Below are 23,766 nucleotides of genomic sequence, written 5' to 3' on the forward strand. Positions count from 1 at the left end.
CAGACAAGTAAGCAGAATGGAAAAATAAAGATACAACAGCAAAAAGATAACACTGTCAACAATAAACCAAAATATAACCATTACAACCATTAATATAAATAGTCTCAATTCACTAATTAAAAGAAATAGACTGGCAGAATGTATCAAGAAACAACATCCAACCATATGGTGCCTACAAGAAACCCATCTAACCCAAAAGGAAACCCACAGACTAAAAGTCAAAAGATGGAAAACAATACTACATGCAACAGGAACCCAAGATAGAAGTGGGGATAGCTATTCTATTTGTAGACAATGTGAACTTCAAACCAAGAATGATCCTAAGAGATAAAGAAGGTCACTACCTATTGGTTAGGAGAAAACTGCAAAAGGAAGAGATAACAATCTTAAATATATATTTAATTCCAGAGCACTCAGTTATGCAAAATAAGTATTAATAGAAGTGAAAAATCAAATTAACAATAATACAGTTATAACAGGAGACCTTAACACACCATTGACACCAAGGGACAGATCAAACAGACAGGAAATCAGCACAGAAATAACAACTGAATCACACTTGTGAACAAATGGACTTCAGAGACATATACAGAGTGTTCCATACAACAACATCAGAATACACATTCTTCTCAGCAGTACATGGACATTCTCTAAAATAGACCACATACTAACCCACAGACCATATTTAAATAAATGCAAAAGAAGTGAATTTTTCCCATGCATGTTATTAGATCATAGCACCATTAAACTAGAAATTAATGATAAAAGAAACTGCAAAAACCCCACAAAAACATGGAAATTGAATAATACACTCTTGAGCAATCATTGGGTCACAGGGGCAATTAAAGAAGAAATTAGCCTTCTAGGGGGAGAACCACCAGCAGCTCCTGAGATCCGTGCCATGTTGGAACTTAGGATGCTGGGAAATCAAGCAAGAAGCTCGCCTCCCTGAAAAGAGGCTGTGGTGTGGCAGACTGTGACCCTTCCAGGGAGAGAATCACCAGTGTCTCCTGAGATCTGTGCCATGTTGGAACTTAGGATGCTGGGAAACCAAGCAAGAAGCTCGCCTCCCTGAAAAGAGGCTGTAGTGTGGCAGACTGTGGCCCTTCCAGGGAGAGAATCACCAGTGTCTCCTGAGATCTGTGCCATGTTGGAACTTAGGACCCTGGGAAGTCAAGCAAGCACCTCGCCTCCTTGGTAAGTGCTGGTGGTGTGGCAGACTGTGGCCCTTCCAGGGAAAGAATCACCAATAGCTACTGAGATCCATGCCATGTTGGAACTTACGAAGCTGGGAAAGCAAGCAACCAGCTGGCCTCCCTGCTAAGCAATAGTGAACCTACTAGTGCACGGCCTAGAGTCAAGCATACCACTTCCCCTACCTCTGTCCTGTCCTGTCCCCCTGTAAGCAAATGGGAACCAGAAATCTGAGCATCTCCTGGGAGGTTGACCATAGCAAATAAGGGGGATTTCCTTCTACCATCTCTTTGAAGGCAGATATTTTTATTACTGTTTTGCTCTATTCTGATTAATTGTACTGCTCTATTCAATATTCTTTTTGGATAATTTCTATAACGTTCTGTATTTCATTTTATTTTGATACGCATGATTGAAAGAACAACTATTGTAAAGATAATGAAATATACTGTGATACCTATTACTGTTATCCCGGTAACCTGCTGTGAAGTTCTGTACCAATTTCACTGGATGATCTTAGTTGGCTTTAATCTCTCTTATTTTGTTGTATTTTACTACTTTCATAATAAAATTTAAAAAAAGAAGAAATTAAACAATACCTGAGAGCAAAACAAAATACAAATACAACTTACCAGAATCTGTGGGATGCAATGAAAGTAGTCCTCAGAGGAAAATTTATTGCACCGAGTTCCCACATCAGGAAAACAGAATGAATACAAATAAACAACCTGATGCTACATATCAAACATCTAGAAAAAGAAGAACAAGTCAAATCCAAAGCCAAAAGAATAAAAATCACAACAGAAATTAATGCAGTAGAGGCTAAGAAAACAAGACAAAGAATCAATGAATCAGAGTTGGTTCTTTGAAATAATAAATAAAATTGATAAGCCCCTAGCCAACCTAACTAAAAAAAGGAAAGAAAAAACTCAAATTCATGCAGTAAGGAACGAAAAAGGTGAAATCACTACAGTCTGTGGAAATATAGAAGATCACCAACACCTATTTCAAAAACCTCTACTTTAGTAGGTTTGATAACACAGAAGAAATGGACAGATTCCTAGAAACATATGAAGTACCAAAGCTGGGTCAAGAAGATGTAAAATTGCTGAATAACCCAATTTCTATTAATGAAATTAAAAATGTAATTAAGTCCTTACCTACAAAGAAGAGCCCAGGCCCAGACGGATTCACTGCAGAATTCTACAAGAAATACAAAAAAGACATAATGCCGACACTCCTCAAACTCTTCAATGAAATTGAAGGGAAGCAATCCTTTCTAAGTCATGCCTGGAAGCAAATATTACTCTAGTACCAAAACATGAGAAAGACTCAACTAAAAAAGAGAACTACAGGCCTATCTCACTAATGAACATAGATGCAAAATTCTCAATAAAATATTGGCAAACAAGATGTAGCAAATCATAAAGAAGATTATACACCACACCCAAGTGGGACTCATTCCAGGCATGCAGGGATGGTTCAACATATGTAAGTCAATCAGTGTAATCCACCATATCAATAAAGCCAAAAGTAAGAATCACATGATCATTTCTATAGATGCAGAAAAAGCTTTTGATAAGGTCCAACACTCATTCATGATAAGAACCTTACAGAAAATTGGAATAGTCTTTACCTCAAAATGTCCATCTATGACAAACCAACAGCCAGTATCATATTAAATGGCCAAAAACTGAAGGAATTTACCTTAAAATCAGGTACAAGACAAGGATTTTCCTTATCATGACTCCTATTCAACATAGTACTGGAAATTCTAGCCAGAGCAATTAGACAAGAGAGAGAAATAAAATAGGTAAAGATAGGAAAACAGGAAGTTAAATTATCATTATTTGTGTATGAAGTGATATTCTACATAGAAGACTCCCAAAACTCCATTGAAAAACTCCTAGATACAATAAATAAATTCAGCAATGTAGCTGAATACAAAATCAGTCCTCAAAAATTAATAGCATTTCTATACACTGACAACAAAATTACACAGAGAGAAGGAAGATATGCCACATCCTTCACACTAGCATCCAATAAAATGAAATACTTAGGAATTAATCTCACAAAAGAAGTCAAAGATCTATACTGGGAAAATTACAATACCCCAATACAAGAAATTGAAGAGGATGTCAGAAAATGAAAAGACATCCATTGTTCATGGATAGGGAGAACAAATATTGTGAATATGGCCACATACCTCATAGACCTAGAGAAATCACTCCTAAAATTCATCTGGTCCCAGAAGAGTCCTAGAATAGCAAATACAATTCTAAGCAGCAAAGGCAAGGGATGAGGCATCCACAATCCCTGACTTGAAGTTATACTACAAAGCTACTATAATAAAATCAAAACAGTACTGGAATAAAAACAGATTTGAAGATCAATGAAATAGATTATAAGATACAACCACGACTATCAACACACTCAACTACCTTATCTTTGATAAAGGAGCCAAACATGTTCACTGGAAGAATGACAGTCTCTTTAATAAATGGTGCTGGAAAAACTGACTCTCCATATACGAAAAACAAAAGCTAGACCCATGCCTATCACCATGTACTAAACTAAAATCTAAATGGATCAAAGATCTGAATATTAAAACAAACACTAAATCTGTTGGAAAACAAATTAGTTTAAAACCTTCAAGACATAGGAGTAGGTAGAGTATTCATTAACAGGAATCAAACAGCACAGGAAATACTTCCCAGAATCAGTAGCTGGGGTCACATCTTTTTGAAAAGTTTCTGCATGTCCAAAGAAATCTCCAGCATAGTGAAAAGAAAACCCACAAACTGGGAAAAAATCTTAGTGAACTGTCCCTCAGATAAAGGACTTCTGTCTAAAACATATAAAGAATTTAAAAAACTCATACCCCCAAAATTCAAAGACCCAATGCAAAAATGGGCATCTGCGATGAATAAACAATTCTCACATGAAGAAATACCAATGGTAAATAAATACATGAAAAAATGTTCATTATCATTGGTCATTAGAGAAATACAAATTAAAACAACACTGAGATTCCATCTCACTCCAGAAGGAATGGCCAGGATCAAGAAAACTACCAACAACAAATACTGGAGAGACTGTGGGGAAAAAGGAACTCTATCTCTCTGTTGGTGGGAGTGTAGAATGGTGCAGCCACTGTGGAGGTCAGTCTGGAGGTGCTTCAGAAAGCTGGGATTGGAAGTCTCATTCGACCCAGCTATTTAACTTCTAGGCATGTTCCCAGAAGAACTGAAAGCATCATACCACAGTGATATATGCATACATCTGTTTATACAGCAGACTCATAGTAGTTAAATCTTGGAAGCAATCTGTATGTCCATTAGCAAATAAATGGATAAAGAATATGACATTTATATACAATGGAATATTACTCTGCCATAAAGGATCAATTTGAGTTAGCTGTAGGAAAATGGATGTAGCTTGAGACCATAATGTTAAGTGAAATAAATCAGACATACTAGCTTAAATATCATATAACTCTTCTTATCTTATATAACCAAAAGTATAAATAATCTAAAAAACAAAATACATAATAGGAAAGATAAATAATAGGAAACAGAAATAGATTGTTTTTTGCAGAAGGGAAGAGAGTTGATGGTGAGAGGGAAGGGAAAAGAGATGAAAAAAATTAAGATGTGTTATGTACATGTACTAACTTCTCATGATGGATGTATTTATTATGTACTGCTAACATGTATTAATAAAAGTTTTTAAGACAGGAAACAGGAACAGGAATCATTTTCAAATGAGAAGGGCATCTTTTTCAACTGAGATAGAAGGAGGAAAAGGGGAATAAAAGGAATTAAGATATGTTAAGTACATGTGCTGTAGCTGCTCCCTGTGATGAGTGTAAATACTGTGTACTGTAAACATACTAATAAAAATAAATATAAAAAATAAAATTACATTTTTATGATGATCATTTTCTTAGTGATCCAATTAAAATCACACATTCTTTCCCAAACACCTTTTTCCCAATATACCCTGATAGTTTTAGAATTTGATTTTGTAAAGTGTTAGTTTTTCCAATAAATTGTATGGCCAATTGTAGAAGAAATTCCCATAATTTCCCTTTCCCAAAACTGAATAATACAGGAAGCGAGGTAGCAGGGAATAGTAGGGTCTAAGGGAGATCCCCCTCCCCCAGGATCAGCAGATTTAATCGTACTTGGTCACAACTTTTCTAAATCATTTTTTCTGAGTGATCTTTTCCTAAACGCTCTTTGTTATGTATTTACATGGTTGTATTTTTGTGTTAATATCATCTCTCTGATCTCTTGTGACAGTCTGAACAAGTGTCCGAGGCTGAATTGCCCCCACAGCTGAACAGAGCCCCTTCCCAGGCTGCAGAAAGTAGTCCAGCCAAGAAGGTAAGGCTGGTGTGAGGCTGCTGTTATGACATCATAATGAGCCCCTACCCTGGTCTTCTCGTCCCAATTAGCAGACCTATCATTCTCAGGCTCTACATCGTGAAATGAATGTGAATGATCTCCATTTCCTGCATGTACGTGCCCTGTGAATATCAGGATCTTGCAGTTCCTGGGCCTGACCTTTGATGCCACAGACAGTTTATGCACCTCTCTTCAACCCCCAACTAAACATGGTAGTCTTGCTTTTGGAAAGATCAAAAGTGCCACAAGGAGGCACAGGTATTGTTAGTGAAACTCCATGTACCTACTAAGTCTTTATGAGCCCCCTTTGGTGGGGTCAGCCTCCTATTTGTCTTTGTACTGTGATTTCCTCTTGTATCTTGGTGCTCTTACTTCTGCCCAGCTTGCTGCTACCTCTCCTGGCATTTGCTCAGCTAGCACCACTACCCTGTTTTACTTCCCATCCTCTTCTTGTCCTTGCCTGTTCTCTCCCAGGCCCTTTCCCAAAATGATGGTAAGTCTTGGACTCAGGAGCATGGGTGGGGCAGGGTCCTCCAAGGAAGGCCTCTATCTCCTTCCTGAATACACCGTGGCTTTTTCCCTAGTCTTCATGTGGGAACCAGGAATAGGACAATGTCGAGCACATGGCTAAGACTCGCAAACTTCAAAACCTCATAGTCCCAAATATCCAGAACAGAAGTCAAGTTTGTCTTCAGCTAGAAAAGACCCATTATATTAGATACCCAGGGTTAAGTGTGAGTTTAAATGACCAGAAGAAGTAATAGATTGCTTTAAGGAGGAGGAGAGTGGAACAAGAGAGGGAGAGAAGGAAGGAGGAAAGGAAAGGAGGGAGGCAGGAAGTGAAGGAGGGGAGGAAGGAAAGGAAGCCACGTATAGTAGCATAAACATGTAATCCCAGTGCTCTGGAGGCTGAGGCAGGATCAAAAGCTCTTTAAGCTCAGCCTGCACAACTTAAATGACATAAGTGTATTAGGGTTTTACTAGACATCCAGATACAACATAAGTTATGCAAATGTATAAGAAATTACAAGATTGGCTTATGATGGTCAGCCACAGAGTCAGATGAGGCATACAGAGGCCATCTGCATGCTGGAGGCTGAAGGACTCAATCCAAAGTCTGGAGTTCACTGCAGTGTCCTATGCAAGTCTATACCAGCAGGCCATTGGGTCTGCAATGAAAGGCTGAAGAGTCTGTGCCAGAAGTCTGAAGGGTCCAAGGCAGAAGCTGAAGAGTACACTGGAAGCCAGGAGACGGCGTCCAAGCTGAAGGTGAAGACTGAAGCTCCTCTGAAGAACAGAACCTCATCCATCCTTCCTCACTCCTTTTATACTATCCAGGCAATGAGCCGCCCTACAGTGGATCTTCTATACCCTAAGGTGCAGAATTGCTAAGTCAATTTAGTTAAGCTTCCAGAAGTCTCAAATTGACACAATCAATCAAGCACTACATATAGTAAGACCCTGTCTCAAACAATAAATTTTAAAAGGGATGAGGATGGAGCTAAGTGTGAAGGCCTTGGGTTCAACCCACACTATTGCCAGAAAAAGCAAGGAAGCCTGGAATCTGATGGAAGGAAGACAGGAAAACCGAAGTCCAGTGGCTGCCTCCCTCTAGTTCTTACCAAGCCAGAAATCAGCCATATATCCTTTGGTGTGAAGTGTGAATAGTGCAGTCTTCTGACCTTGAGGACAGAGCTAGAGGGCCACAGGACATCGCCAAGATGTATGGGGAGAGCATTTAATTTTTAACTGTTTGGTGTTTTCTTTTCTTTTTAATCCACAGGATATACCATATTCCCAGCCCCCATCAAAGCCAATTCGTAGAAAATTAAGACCTGAAAGTCAACCTACGGAAAGCCAAGAGCCTTCTACTGCTGTAGGTGGACCAGCTTCTGGAACATCTGTGAAACCCCATCCAACAGTCCAAAAGTAATTTTCTTTTAAGTCTTTCTCTCTATCTGTCTCTCTCTGTGTCTCTCTCTCTCTCTGTGTGTGTGTGTGTATGTGTGTGCATGTGTGTATTTATATTAATACTCACACCCATGAAAGAGTCTATGGTTATTTTATCTCTGTGATGGGATTAGAGTCTCCTAGTCTCCTTTTATGTAAAAGGCCTTATGTTGTAGTTCTTTTTTTTTTTTTTTTTAGGATATATAAATAGTAACTCTTTTTGATTTCCTATGTTGTAGTTCTTGACCTGACCAAAAGGGGCAGGTGACTCCTGTGCCATGGTGGTTTGATTTGCCCTTACTTTCTCCTTCTTTTCTGTCCTTCAGTGTCTATATTTTCTATACTTGTGCCAGATTTTTCGAGGAAGAAGTACTGTAAACATCAGTTTTTCCTCTTTTTCTGTTTTATCTCTTGTTCTTTATGGCAAGTGGATAGCTCTATAGTCAAAGACCCAACTTTCAATAGAAGTAGTATGTGACTTTGTAAAGATCCTCACAAAGAGTGCCTGTTGTTGAACATCTCAGCCCTGAATCGGCATAGGCAGGACCTTCATAATATCTGTCTCACTAACTGGAACACATACTGGAGAGAGTATGAGGACACTTAATGGGCATGGCCAGGGACTGAGACAACTATGCTATGCACAAACCATCTTTTACTAGAAGACTTTGTCACTTGCTTTGATTTTTCTATAGTGACATTAAATTGTTGAAGGCAGAAATCTGCTGTTGTTACTTTACTTTCAGTGGGCCCAACTGATCGTTAAGTAAATGGTCAAGGTCTCTTATGACACCTCTGTAAAACCTTGAAGGTTTCAGGGGCTGCTGTGGATTTTCTTCGCTTATTACATCGTTACAGACAGAAAAGCAACAGATTCTGTCAGCAACTTGCCTTAGGAGCCAAAGTCCCATTTTGAATCTTTGTATCCTTCTTCAGATGATATCCCACAAATGGACAATTCCCTAGTGTTATCAATCCATACAAGCAGTGTATTTTTTTCTATCATGTTTACTGAGGCCTTTGATCATCTTTCAAGCCTAAGGAATAGGTACCTGTTAGGGACAAAAAAGGGCTAAATTTTCCCTCATATTTGAGCCTAGCATTTTACTTTAATCTCAGCTTTATGTTAATTCTACTCAGTCAGTGTTACCTACAGCATCCTCCAAAGTGGGTTACAGGGTGTCTGTTGGATTTCATTCAGATCTTTTCTTTTTCTGTTTTTAAAGTATTTTACATTTATTGAAATATAATTCACATAACATCTAGTTCTTTTTAATACATAATTCAGTGGTAGTTAATATATTCACAAGATCATATAACCATAACAACCATATAATTTTGGAACATGTTGGTCATCCCCAGAAGAATTCCAATATCCATTGGCAGGTGTGTCTGACAATTGCCTCTGCACCCAGGCATTGGCAATCACTGATCTACTTTCTGTCTCTATTTTGTCTGTTTGTCCATTTCATGTAAATTGAATCACACAACATATGGTCCTTGTTTCTGACATCTTACACTTATTCTGGTGCTTTTAAGATTAATCTATGTTGTAACATATATCAGACCTTAAATTTTATTGCTGAATGATATTCCATGTTATGGATATACCACATTTTATTCAACCATTCATCAATTGATGGACTTTTGGATTTTTTCACTTTTTTGTTATTAATGTTGCTATATTATCTGTGTACATGTTTCTCTGTAGACCTATTTCACTTGGGTATACAGTATACATAGGAGTAGAATTGCTGGCTTTATATGGTAAGTCTGTTTAACATTTTGAGGAGCTGATTAGATTTTTATGATTGCCATCCTAGTGAGTGTTGTTTTGATTTGCAATTTATTTCCTTAGTGACTAATAATGTTGAGCACCATTCTATGTGCTTATTGACCGTTTATATATATATTCTTTTGACAAATGTCCATTCACATTTTTTGCCTGCTTTCAATTGAGTTATATGTTTATTTTTGACTTACAAATTTATTATATATTATGGATACAACTCCCTTGTCATAAATATGATTTGAAAACATTTTCTCCCATCCAGTGGGTTGTCTTTTTACTTTCCTGATGGGATCATTTGTAGCACAAAAGATTTGAATTTTGATGTGTCCATTTCATCTTGTGTCACTTACATGTTTGGTGTCACATCTAAGAACCCATTTCCTACTCCAAATAGGAAACTATGTAGCAGATTCAAACTATCTAGCAGAAACATCCAAGGAGCAGGCAAACATTTGCCAAAGAGCAGCATCCTATGGGCCAGAGTCACCAGATACCACACGACACACTGTCACTTGCACAAGGACTGAATGTGAGTAATTAGAACCAGACTCTGCTGAGCAAAATATTACACAAATCTTTCCTTGCCTCTCTGCATCTCCCAAGACAAGCTCAATGAAATGCAAAGCCTTGTCTCACAATAAGGTTTCACTGTTTCCTTAATAGCCATTCTCTCATCCATTCGAGCCAAATTGGTATTTGATGGAACAAGGAAATGTGTCAAATACATTATTAATTGGGCTCTGCTAAGGAAACGTCACGGGGGTGACTGGCACAATTACAGGATGCAGGCAACAGGCCAATCAGAGAGCGTATAGGGAGGAGGTGAGTCAGTGGTGAAAAATTATTGAATGATTGGAGGCAATGGCCAGACTGACAATCTGCCTGAACTGGGCACATCCGAGCCTGCTAGCAGCATGATTCATAGTATAAATAGTTGGGAAATTTCATACAACTTCTTATTTTAGTTCCAAGGCTAGTTTATTTTGGAGCAGTAAGAAGTGACTTAGCATTCATAATATTTAAGTCCCTGGATAAAGAAAGACAGAAGCAGGCATATGACCATTAGTCTATAGTTCTTTGTTAACCAAGGCTTTTGGAAGAATTAAGCTCTTATGCCCTTAGACATCCATTGTATATATTAAGCTAACTTTTCTCTTATGCATCTGTACTGGTAGTTGCTATGTATAGTCTTTGGGAAAATTGATAAAAGTCACAAATCATTTTCTGTAGCATTTAATTCTCTAATGGAACGTTGAGAAAGGCTAAAAAAAGTAAACCAGCTGCAAGATGGTCATCAAATTTCTGGGAAATTAACATCAGAATTGAACCATTACAAGAAATGAATTTGTGTTTAGGTATTTATATTGTCTACTCCATTTAGCAAAGAGGAATTAGTAACATTTTTTCCAAGTGAACTTCTGAGTCCAGGTTATAAGTAATCAGATTTCAGATTGTGTTACCATCAATAAGAGCAAAAGTAGATTGTTCTTATAATTAGCCTTCGATATTTAAAAAAATTTAAGCTGTTCTAATAGTTGTTTAGTGCTCTCTCAGTGTGATCTTAATTTACGTTTCCCTACTGGCATTGAATATCTTTTCTTGTGCATATTTGTGATCATATATCCTCTTCTTCAAAATGTCTCTTTCTATCCTTTGCTGATTTTGTACCTTTTTAAAATTGTTGAGTTTTGGAAGTTCTTTATTCTGAATACGGAATACAAAGCAAGTGCTACATCTTTGTTTCACATATCCTTTACTGTGAAGCTTGTCTTTTAATCTTACTAATATTTTGTAGAACAAGTTTTGTAATTTTTGATGAAATCCAATTTATCGATTTTTTTCTAAAAGTTTTATAGTTTTGCACTTTACATTGAAGTCTGTAATCCATTTTTGTTAATTTTTATATAAGGTAGAGACTTAGGTTGAGGTTCTTTTTTCTCCTCTTTGCTCTGTGGATATCCACTTGCTTCAAAATAATTTATTGAAAATCCTCTTCTTTCTCATGGACTTGTTTTTGCATCTCTGTTAAATAATAATTTGATTGTATCTATTTCTGGAATTCTCTATTCTGTTCTATTGTTCTGACAAAAACCACACACAATCTTTCTCTTTTATTTTTCTTCCTCTTCTCCTTCCTTCCTTCCTTCCTTCCTTCCTTCCTTCCTTCCTTTGAAGTGCTAGAGATGGAACCCAAAGCCTTGTGCTTGCTTGGTGAGCCAGTGTTCTACAAGTGAGTATACGTATTGCCCAAAGTATATCTTAAATTCAGTTCTTCTCTTTTTGGTGGTAGATATTGAATTTAGGGTCTTGTACAAACTAGGAAAGTGCTCTAACATTGACCTGTCTCCCCCAGCCCTTTGATTATTGTCTTTATTACATGACTGATAGTATAGGCAATATGACAAATCTTACATTTCTCCCACTTTATAATTGTTTTTCAAAATCACTATAGCTGTTCTAATTTCTTTGACATTCAATATAACTTTCAAATACTTTTGTCTTGAGCTACAAAATCTCTTGCTGGAATTTTTTATAGGAAGTACACTAAACCTGTAAATCAATTTGGGGAGAGTTAATAACCTTACTGTGTCAAGTTTTCCAATCCATGAACATGTTTCTGCTTTTGTTTTGGTCATATTTGATTTCCTTTATTAGAGTTGTATTATGTTTTTTTAAACATGGAAGTTCCATACATGTTTTATTATATTTATGCCTAAGTATTTAGTTTTGAGTCTTTGTAAATGCTGTCACCCTTATAATTTTTGGTTTCAATGTGTTCATTGTTAGTGTATAAAAATACTATTGAACTTTGTATGTTAATTTTCTATCTTGCAAATTCACTTTATCCCTGATGAAATTATTTATTTGTTCTAGGTGTCTGTGTGTGTGTGTGTGTGTGTGTGTGTGTGTGTAGATTCCTTGGGGTTTTTGCATGGGCCATCATGTCTTTTGTAAATTAGGACAATCTCATTTTTTCTCTTTCTTTTCTTTTTTTATTCTCTTCTTTACTCACTGTGATGGTTAGGAGTTCCAGTGCTACTTTGAAAAAGTGTTGAGTGCAAACATCCTTGCCTTATTCCCAATCTTAAAAATATTTTGTTTTTTATTAAGCATGATGTTATCTGTTGGCTTTTTTGTAGATATTCTTTATCAAGGTGAGAAAGTTCACCTTTATTCAACATTTCCTGAGTGATTTATCATGAATGGGAGTTGAATTATATCAAATTCTTTTCCTCTATCAATTTATATGATCATGTGTTTTTGCTTCTTTAGCTGGTTAAGATGATGGATTATAGTACAGTATATACATGTGTTCAAGCAGCACATAATACACCGTAAATGTTTACAATTTTATGTGTATGTTAAAATAAATTTTAAAAGATGGTAGACTATGTTAGCAATGTTATACATTGCTAAATGCTATTCACTAGCATTTTGTTAATGATTTTTTTCATTTATATTCATAAAGCTGTTGGGTCTAACTTCTTTTGTGTATTATCTTCATCAAATTATGATATGAGAGTAATATTAACCTTATTAAATGAGTTGGAAAAAGCTCTCTTCTATTTTAATGGGTAAATATCCAGAAGGGGAATAGCTGAATTGAATGAAACTTCCAATCCTAGTCTTCTGAGATATCTCCATACTGATTTCAATAGTGGGTGCACCAGTCTACACTCCCACCAACAATGGAACAGTGTTCTTTTTTCCCCACAGCCTCTCCAACTTTTGTTATCAGTTGATTTCTTGATGGCAGCTATTCTTTCCAGAGTGAGATGAAATCTCAATGCTGTTTTAATTTGCATTTCTTGAATGACTAGTGATGGTGAACATTTCTTCCTGTATTTATTTGCCATTTGTATATCTTCATCTTGGAATTATGTGTTTATCTCTGATGCCCATTCTTGGAGAGGGTCTTTGAATTTGGGGGGATTGATGTTTTTCAATTCTTTATATGTTCTGTATGTAAGTCCTTTGTCTGATGGGTTGCTGGCTGAAATTCTTTCCCATTCTGTGGGTTTTCTTTTCACTCTGTTGGTGATTTCTTTTCAATAAGATGAGATTCCAGTTGTTGATTCTTTGAAGATTTCCCATGCAGTTTGCATTTTGTTCATGAATTCTCTGCCTACCCATATGTCTCCAAAATTTCTGCCTACCTTGTCTTCCAGTAGATTTAGTGTTTCTGTGTTAATATTTAGATCTTTGATTCATTTAGATTTTATTTTAGTACATGGTGATAGGCATGGGTCTGTCGATGTCCGCTCCCGGCCGGCAGGAAGGACACACGACAAAGTCTGGTAGTGGACAACCTTTTCTTTTTATTTTCCTTCTCCGTACAGCCTGCCCTGGGATCGCTCCCAGCCGAAGCCTCCTCTGGTCCGCTCCCCGCGGCTCCTTTTGTGCTTCAGTCTGCCCCAAAGCCTCTACCGGTCCGCTCTCCGCGGCTCCTTCTGGGCTTCTACTTCCGGGCTTCTACCTGGCTTCTTCTTCCGCCCAGGGGTGGCACCGGTATATATACGGGTACAGTGTCCAATCATGTTAAAGTAAGCAAGGCAAGCTGATTGGCTAACATCATCAGTTGCCAGGCAGACTATATTGTTGAGCGGGTTGTTTACGCGGTAAGCAGGAAACTAACATATTCGATGGGAGGGGTAATCTACCTCAGGCTTTGCTCTTTACCACAGGCCGCACGTCCGCCGCGCAAGGCGAGCTATCACAGACGCGGCTCCCAACATCTCCCCCTATTTTATTTTTTATGAACGTGCGCATCGTAGCCCTTCCTGGACTGGGTGCAGAGGCTTATGCCCTATGTGTAGGTCCACCGTAGGTCCTTGGCTTAGACCCTGGTTGGCCATGCCATGGTCTGCCAAGGCCCTGAGGCCCTCGTCCTTTTTCTAGGGCCAGGCACAAACTGGACGGAACCTGGATGCACACAAGCTTGCACTCATTTCCTCTCCGTAAAGAAATCCCCTCGGAGAGAAATTTAGACCTGGGCAGCATCTAACAGTCCAGCGGCTTACGTGCAGGATGGGGTAGGGCCTGGCTTAGGTCGAGTCGTGCTGGGGAGGCACGCTCTTACCCGTCATTGACTCACCTACCCTGCTGTGTATTGTCACCTTATGGAGGAGAATGAGGGATGCCCGCCATATCTAGACTCGGTCGTGGGCCAATTGAGCAAGCCATGCATATGCCTGAGGATCTTCTTGTCCATTTCGGGCTACCGCTATTTCTATTCATCTTATTGGTTGGTCTGTGATGGATCTCCAGTAGGGCAGGTCTGATCTTTAGTCGAGGGCTTTGTTGCCCGTGTCAGTCTCTCCGGTATCCACAGTGGTTCTCGTCCCGGTTCCTGTGGGAAAACACAAACCGCGCCTCGGTTCCAGCTGACCACTGGATCTGGGCCCATTCATTGTCCTGTCAGGACATCTTTCCACTTCACCCACCCTTTATGGTTGGGGGAAGGGTTGCAGTGCTCCACAGCTGGGGAGCGATTATCATTATTTAAATTTAAAAAATTGTGTGTGAATAGTGCCATGGATAATCGTGCCTTTGGGGCCAGGCCTTGGCCTACTCCCCCTTTTTGTTTTTGTAAAATTTCTTTGAGGCTTCTATGAGCCCTCTCAATGATTCCTTGACCTTGGGGATTGTATGGGATACCATGTTTTAATTGAACCTCCATCATTTTGCAGAACTCATTGAAGGCTTTGCCTATATAGGCTGGTCCATTATCAGTTTTTAATATTTTTGGTTTGCCCCATGCGGCCCAAGCTGCCAGGCAATGATTGATCACATTAGACACTTTTTCACCTGTTTCTGCTGTTGCAAATATGACGTGAGAACAGGTGTCTGTGGAAACATGAACATATTTAAGAGTCCCAAACTCCTGTATATGTGTGATGTCCATCTGCCAAACATCACCAGGGATCAAACCTCGAGGGTTTACTCCCATCGGTATGGCAGGTTTGTATGTGGCACAGGAGTCACATAGTCGCACGATATCTCGTGCATCTGCTCTAGAAACATGGAAATGGTTTGCTAGTGTCCTGGCATTAACATGAAATTTATCATGGAAGGCACGGGCTCGCTCGATTGGTGTTAGTAAGGTAAAAATCCATAACGGGCGAGTGGCAGTGTCAGCAGCCGCATTCCCCTGTGCCATGGGCCCTGGCAGGGATGTATGTGCTCTTATGTGGGTGGTGAAGACCTTATGGTGTCTGTTCTGAAGCAATGTCTGGATAGACAGGAACACTAATATAAGTCTGGAGGCGACACTGAGGTCCACACCTGCTGACCCAGGGGTGGCCCTTGTTGAAGGCTGCCACCCTGAGCTGTCCTGTCTCTGGGGCGGGGGCCCGCCTGTGAAGGGGGCCCCCTCTGGCCGTTTTTTGGCTCTCTAGCATCTTGTCCACAAATACGGTTGCCCTGAGCATCAAAGACCGACCTACACTCCTCAGCTTTGTGTGATCCCTTTTTGCATCGCCCACAAACATATAGTTCTTCATTCCTAGGGCGAGGCCTAGCATCTGCATTGTTTGGGCAATGACGTTTAATGTGTCCTGGCTCCCCGCAGGCAAAACACCCTTTAGCCTTACATTCCCCTTCTAACCCGCGAGGTCCCCTCTGCTGTACAGCCGCGGCCAGGAGAGCAGCCACTCCCGAGTTGGAGAGCGGCCCCCCTATCTCTCTGCATATCCTAATCCAGGCGTTGAGGTCCTTGTTCTTATGAGGAGCTATCGCTGCCTTGCACTCCTTTGTACATTGCTCAAAAATCAGCTGTCTTACCAGCGGTTGAGCCACTCCCGGATCAGGAAATATCTTATCGGCAGCATCTTGCATTCGGGCCACAAAGTCAACAAATGGCTCTGTGGTACCCTGAACCACCTTCGAAAGACACAAGGAGGCAGCTCCGGCACCACCCACCTGTCTCCAGGCGCGGAGCCCCACGGCACTGATCTGTTCATAGACAGCGCCGGGGAACCGGGTCTGGTCATCAGCGTGCCGACCTTCTCCCATAAGCATTTCCTTGTTCCACCCCCGGTTTCCCCGATTGGCGTTTCTCTCAGCCTGCTCTGCAGAGAACTCTGCGTACCAGGCTCGCCAATCCAGGTAACTGCCCGAGGGCAGACACGCCTTTGCCAGCTGAATCCAGTCCGCGGGGGTGAGGGGCCCAGAAGACAGATTCTCCAGCATGGCAATGGTGTAAGGCGCAGTCGGCCCAAAGGTTGTAACTGCATTTTTAAGTTCTCTAATCTGCTTTATCTCAAAAGGCTCCCATACATTGCGTCCCTGGCCCATAGCTACTTGTACAGGAAATATCCCGTAGGGGCCACTATCTATCCCAGGTGGATGTACCTCATGAGACAAGCGTCCCCCCTGCCAAAGCCGCCTGTAAAAATACCGACCCGCCGGCGGCGGAGCATAAGACAGCGGCCGTGATTGGGCGGAAAATGGGGGCCCGTGCATCACTTCCTGTTCTGGCGAAAGGGGAGAGAGCTCCCAGGCGGCCGCCTCGTGGCGAGGAATCGCCTCCGGAAACGGCCCCCATGGTGGGGCGGAAGGCTTCGCCTCCCTCTCGCGCCGGGGAGCGCTCAGGAGCTCTCTACTCCTCCGCAGACCAGGTTGAGCAGAGCGCAATTCGCGGGGCAACGCTGGAAAAGAACCCTGCGACTCCTTATTGAGCGATTTAGGCTCCTGACAGCTGGTCTCTTTGGCCTCCTTGCCATTCAACTTTCCCTCGTCCTCGGAGTCAGACGACTCCGAGGCTAGAGCCCCGTCCTCCTCCTTAGCATCCTTGTTCCCCTTGACGGACCCCTCTCGGGAGCTCCCTGACTGGGCCTGCTCAAATACCCTGCGTACTTTTGTAAGCTCTTGAGAGCTTTCTCCACAACCACCCTCGCTCTTAGTGTTGCTACCTAACATGTTTCCCATCTTTTAATATGTTACTCACCGCGTGAGGCCCAAGGAATCCGCCACTTACGCGTGAGCCTGAGGGGAGTCTAAAAGCCCTGTAGGTGCGCGCCACCCAGAGCCCAGGCTTATCCCCAACTCACCTGTCTCGCAGCTCTGTACTGGAGCGTTGTCCACTTCCACGTCTCGGGGGTGATCAGTCCCCGGGCGGGCCTCCAAATGTCGATGTCCGCTCCCGGCCAGCAGGAAGGACACACGACAAAGTCTGGTAGTGGACAACCTTTTCTTTTTATTTTCCTTCTCCGTACAGCCTGCCCTGGGATCGCTCCCAGCCGAAGCCTCCTCTGGTCCGCTCCCCGCGGCTCCTTTTGTGCTTCAGTCTGCCCCAAAGCCTCTACCGGTCCGCTCTCCGCGGCTCCTTCTGGGCTTCTACTTCCGGGCTTCTACCTGGCTTCTTCTTCCGCCCAGGGGTGGCACCGGTATATATACGGGTACAGTGTCCAATCATGTTAAAGTAAGCAAGGCAAGCTGATTGGCTAACATCATCAGTTGCCAGGCAGACTATATTGTTGAGCGGGTTGTTTACGCGGTAAGCAGGAAACTAACATATTCGATGGGAGGGGTAATCTACCTCAGGCTTTGCTCTTTACCACAAGCCGCACGTCCGCCGCGCAAGGCGAGCTATCACAGACGCGGCTCCCAACATGGGTCTAGTTTAATTTTCGGCATATGGAGAGCCACTTTTTCCAGGACCATTTATTAAAGAGACTGTCCTTCTTCCAGTGAACATGTTTGGCCCCTTTATCAAAGATAAGGTGGTTGGAATTCGAAAAAGATGACCGATAGATAACAGCAAGCTACAGAGGCTCCCTGAGATAGTCAACTTAGATTCCAAAAATAATAGCACGGGGAGTCCCAAACACAGGAAGATAGACCCTCCCAACCCAGGAACAAACTAAGCTGAGAGAAACCAATTAAAAATACAGTCCTGGTACTACTATTGGAACAGCTACAGTCTTGGTACTACTGCTTGAACTTGCTGCCGCTGCAGTGCTTGAACCCGCACAGCAGAAACTTACCGAGCTACCTGAAAGCCCACCAGTTTCAACTCAGTGGAGACGCATTCACACTAAGGACGGGAATCAGAGAACCAAACTGAGAGCAGAGCTGAGCTGGCGGGGAATCCTGCATTGACCTGTGGTGAGTGACGAGAATAAAAACCCTTCTATAAACAAAGAGGCTCCAACAGATGACATTTCGGGACTGGGCAGACTGGCCAGAACAGGGGACTGCAGTGACTTCAGTCACCTGCTTCCTTCTCAAACGGGATTGGTGGGGAGCACTTGACCTGGGTGATGCCCCAGCCTGAGACCCAGTAGGCTAGCCCAAACCAAGTCCCTATGCCTGGCAGGGCACCCTAATGCAGTGAAGCCCTCAGCAGGTTGACTGACTCAGAGGGGCAGGCCCAGCATAGGCTTCCCTGGTCTGTATCTCCATAGTACACTGCAGTGGGCGGGAGCACCTAGTCAGAGCTTCAGACAAACTGTAACCAACAAAGAAAGAAGCTGGACCTCCTATATACACCTGTATGGAAGGAACAAAAAGTATGAGAAGAGGAAGCAACAAGAAAGGATCCCCAGTCCCTAATCCTGAGAATATTGATCCAGGAAAGTTAAATGCAAAGGAGAATGTGGACAGCAAACATACAATATCAGACATGGCACCAGTAGACATAAAGCGATATCTTCGGGACCTTATAGGCAAGTTCAAAAGTGAAGTATTTGACCAAGTAAAGCAAGATATAAATAGAATAAGTAAAGAAATGCTAAGCACATCTCAAGAAAAAACAGATGGAAGAAGGGAAGAACACATAAAAAGGGGAGAATTGTTTGATGAAGAAAATAGAGAAAACGTAGAATACATGAAGCAGGTTCAAAGAGATTACCAGGAAAGTAAAAACTCCATTGAAAGCTGGGAAAACTGCTTGAAAGAAACTAAGGATAGATTATCTGAACTAGAGGACAGGTTTGCAATGTGGGATCATGAAAGGAAAAAATTCTTAAAAATAACAAGGAAACAGTAGTAAGACGACAAGAGGATCTATAACTTAAGAATAAAGAATGGGAATGAAGAAGCAGGGGTACAAGCAAAGGAACTACAAAGGCTATGCACAAAAATAATTAAGAAAAACTTCACAAACTTAGGAAAAGGAAAAGATACTCAGATGTATGAGGCATACAAAACTCCAGCCACCTACAACCAAAACAGAACTGCACCCAGGCGTATAATAATCAAGATCCCAGAATTCCAATATAAGAACAGAATATTAAAAGCTGTAAGAGACAAGAAACATTACCTACAAGGGAAGGGCCATCAGAATTACAGCAGACTTCTCAGCACAAACCATCAAATCGAGAAGAGAGTAGAGTGAAGTATTCCAAGTCCTGAAAGAAAATAACCTCCAACCCAGATTGATGTACCCTGAAAAAATGTCCCTGGAAATCAATGGAGAAACAAGATGCTTCCAAGATAAAGAAGAACTGGAGGAATTCGCAACCACCAATCCAACCCTACAGAGAACTGACATTCTAAAGAGAGAAAAGCACCACAATTTCAGAAACAGTGTCAGAAAGGCCCCAATGAATGCAGTAAAAAGCGAAATGAAGAAGACAAACAACTAATGATGGAAAAAGAGCACAACAGAAATGAGGCAAAAGGTTGGATATAATTTCTAATATAGATGGCCTAGATACACTAAACTAAGGAAAAAAGAGAATCGCAGGCAGAGTGGATCAAGTAGTAGGATCCACTGATATGCTCTTTATAAGAAATATAATTAACCTGAAGAAGGGTATATGGACAAAAATCAAATATGAGAAAGCAGAACTCTATGTGATAGGGAACCAGAGAGTAATAGGGGAAACTGGACCAGTATTTATGGATAGGTTGGAAAGACAGGCTTTAGTAGGTAAAGAAATACAACTAGAGATCAAGCCCAGGAGTGAGAAAGTTCAGAAATGCTTAGGTAAATAGCAGGTTACCCCCCCCGATATAAAACTGAGGGTGTTGGGGAGACCCAAAAATACTCAGTACACCCTGGGGGAGTGAAAGGAGAAGGATAGTCTTAAAAAAGACAGCAGAAGATAGTGTTAATAGTGTATCAGGAATTAAAACCTGTATTACTCTCACCACTCTGCTTAGATAGAATTTATTCTGTCCCAGTTTGTATACAAGCACTAGATCTGAGGGCACAGACAGCTATCCCAAAATTATCAGGTTATAGCACAGTAATCATCTTTTTTTTTTTTCTTTTGTCTTTTTCCTTTTTATCGGTACTGGGGATCAAACTCACGACTGCCTGGGCAGGCGCTTATGCCGCTGAGCTAAATCTCCAGCCCCCACAGTAATCATCTTTAATTTCCTATTATCCCTGTATAACTTACACTGTTATATCATGACTGATCTTAGTTAAATCTGATTTGTTTGATTGCTGCTTGTTATTGACAGATTTTATTCAAAACTGTTAGGTTGATAGTATCAAGTCAGAGAGTATAGACAACTATACTGAAAATGACAGTGCTTCAAAACAATAAACATTCTGATTTGATTACCAACTGTTTTTGTAGTTCTACACTATCTACAAAGTTGTATTTTTATTAATACTGTTATGTACTGATATATTCAATTATACTTTATCTGATGATATAGCCAATTCTATTGATGATAATAAGAGACCACACAGTAACCATGGTAGAACTCCTTGAACAGCAGTTTTATATGTCTTTTTAGTTTTAGGTGTCTATAGGAATATGTTTTGTTATGTCCTGCTTTGTTCTGTTTCTCCCTCTAATATAGGATAAAAATACATGTTAAGACTCATATGCTTGAGTAAAACCTATAAACGGTTTACAAGAACTGATCTTATGACACATGATGAAATGAACAAATGCTTTGAAGGAAAAAAAGGCACCACAGTACCCAGTGCTGATCCCAGAATGTCATGACGTGAAATCCAGCAATACTATTAATCTTTGTTGAGAGTGATTTTAGTCTGCTTTAGTTTGTTTAATCTCAACATAAATGAAGATACGGATAAATGCATACATGTTTAAGTGTATAGGATTGATAACCATATTACTAAGTTTTTATTAGATAGTTGAACAGAACTATTTGCAGTCTCCCTGAATTCCCATTTGTATTTTCCACTTTTGTATCTTGAACAATGATTTGTAAAAGGACAATATGTAAACATCAACAAGTGATTTATTACTGTTTAATTTTTTCCTTTTAAGTATGTGCTATTTCTACACATTTTCTGTTTTGTCTTGTGTTTTTTAAATAAAAAAATAAGGTGGTTGAGTGTGTTTGTAGTTGTCAGTGTATCGTCTAATCTATTCCGTTGATCTTCAGATCTGTTTTTATTCCAGTACCATGTTGATTTTATTACAGTAGCTTTGTAGTATAACTTCACATCAGGGATTGTAATGCCTCCTGCCTTGCCTTTGCCGCTTAGAATTGCCTTTGCTATTCTAGGTCTTTTCAGGTTCCAGATGAATTTTAGGAGTGATTTCTCTACATGAGGAATGTTGATGGTATTTTCATTGGGATTGCATTGAATCTGTACAACAGTTTTGGTAGGATGGCCATTTTCACAATATTTATTCTCCCTATCCATGAACAGGAGATGTCTTTCCATTTTCTGAGATCCTCTTTGATTTATTTTTTCAGGGTATTATAATTTTCTCTGTATATATAGATCTTTTACTTCTTTTGTGAGATTAAATCCTAAATATTTAATGTTTTTGGATGATAGTAAGAAGGGTGTGGCTCTTCTTATTTCTCTCTCAGTGATTTTGTTGTTAGTGTATAGGAATGCTATTAATTGTTTGTATTGATTTTGTATCCAGCTACATATTGCTGAATTTATTTATTGTGTCTACGAGTCTTTCAGTGCAGTTTTGGGGGTCTTCTATGTAGAGTATCATGTCATCAGCAAATAATGATAATTTAACTTCCTGTTTTCCCATCTTAACCTCTTTTATTTCTCTCTCTTGTCTAATTCCTCTGGCTAGTATTTTCAGTACTATATTGAATAGGAGTGGTGATAAAGGACATCCTTGTCTTGTGACTGATTTTAAAATAAAGGCCTTCAATTTTGGTCATTTAAAATGATGCTGGCTGTTGGTTTGTCATAGATGGCCTCCTGTTATAATTGTGTTACTGCTTATTTGATTTTTCATTTCTTTTAACACTTGCTTTGTACATCTGGGTAGTCTGGAATTTGGTAATATATATTTAAGATTGTTATCTCTTCCTCTTCATGTTTTCCTCTAACTATGTAGTGGCCTTCTTTATCTCTTAGGATCATTCTTGGTTTGAAATTCCCATTGTCTGCAAACAGAATAGCTACCCCCACTCTTCTTTTGGTTCTTGTTGCATGAAGTATTGTTTTCTATCCTTTGATTTTCAGTCTGTGAGTTTCCTTTTGAGTTAGATGGGTTTCCTGTATACAGCATATGGTTGGATGTTGTTTCTTGATACATTCTGCCAGTCTGTTTCTTTTAATTGGTGAATTGATACCATTTACATCAATGGTTATAACTGTTAGATATTGGTTTATTGTTGACATGTTATCTTTCTGCTGCTGCATCTTTATGTTTCCATTATGTTTAATTGTCTGCCTTATTTAGTGGTTTTTTCCCTATGTGACTCTAAACTGTCTTTCAGTATTCTTTGCAGGGTTAGCTGGATGACCATGAAATTCTTCAGCTGTTCTTTGTCATGGAAGTATCTTATTTCTCCATCCATTTTGAAGGACAGTTTTTTTTGGTACATCAGTCTAGGCTAGAAATCATTTTCCTTTAGGATCTGAAATACTTCACTCCCTGCTCTTCTTGACTTCATTGTTTGTGTTGAGAAGTCTGCTCTCAATCCAAAAGGCATTCCTTTATAGGTGATCTGTCTCTTCTCTCTAACAGCTTTTCATATTTTATTCTTATGTTGGATTTCTGGGATGGTGATTATTATATGTCTGGTTGTAGTTTTATTTTTGTTATGGCTATTTGAAGTTCTATATACTTCACTAATCCTAATGTCAGTTTCCATTCTCATGTTTGGGAAATTTTCAACTATTACTTCCGTGTATAGCCTCTTGATACCATTTGTGTTGTCCCCTTCTTTTTCATTTATCCCTATCAATCTTATGTTGTTTTTCTTTGCATCATCTTGCAGCTGTTAAATTGTTATTTCCTGATTTCTTGTTATTTTTAAAAGGTCTTTCCTTTCCTGTTCACTAGCTACAATCTTATCTTCAAGGTCTGAAATTCTGTCTTTATTTTCGTTGAGGCAATTTTGGCAAGTTTCAATGGATTTTTTGATTTCCTGTATATCTCTTTTAATCTGTTTCATACATTTTGTTTGTTTCTTATACTGTTCATTCAGGGATTTTCTTTTTACATTTATCCTCTAATTTTTTAACTGTGTCTTTAGATGTATTCAGCATTTCTTTCATTA

The 23,766-nt window shown here is 39.9% G+C and overlaps 1 protein-coding gene across 13 annotated transcripts in view; it reads left to right on the forward strand.

Annotated features, from left to right (window-relative positions):
• Reps2 (RALBP1 associated Eps domain containing 2) overlaps positions 1–23,766 on the forward strand; it is a 270,779-nt gene that overhangs the window by 222,131 nt on the left and 24,882 nt on the right. For 11 of the 13 annotated variants that reach the window (XM_063242948.1, XM_063242951.1, XM_063242954.1 and 8 more), the window contains 2 exons: positions 5,499–5,582; positions 7,387–7,532. In XM_063242948.1, the coding sequence (XP_063099018.1) occupies positions 5,499–5,582; positions 7,387–7,532 (230 nt within the window). The remainder of the gene's footprint in view (positions 1–5,498; positions 5,583–7,386; positions 7,533–23,766) is intronic. The other 2 variants (XM_063242953.1, XM_063242960.1) reach the window with 1 other exon arrangement.

This window comes from Cavia porcellus, unplaced genomic scaffold, assembly GCF_034190915.1.
Source record: "Cavia porcellus strain 051 isolate PalLab524CR breed Dunkin Hartley unplaced genomic scaffold, mCavPor4.1 scaffold_33, whole genome shotgun sequence".
NCBI lineage: Eukaryota > Metazoa > Chordata > Mammalia > Rodentia > Caviidae > Cavia > Cavia porcellus.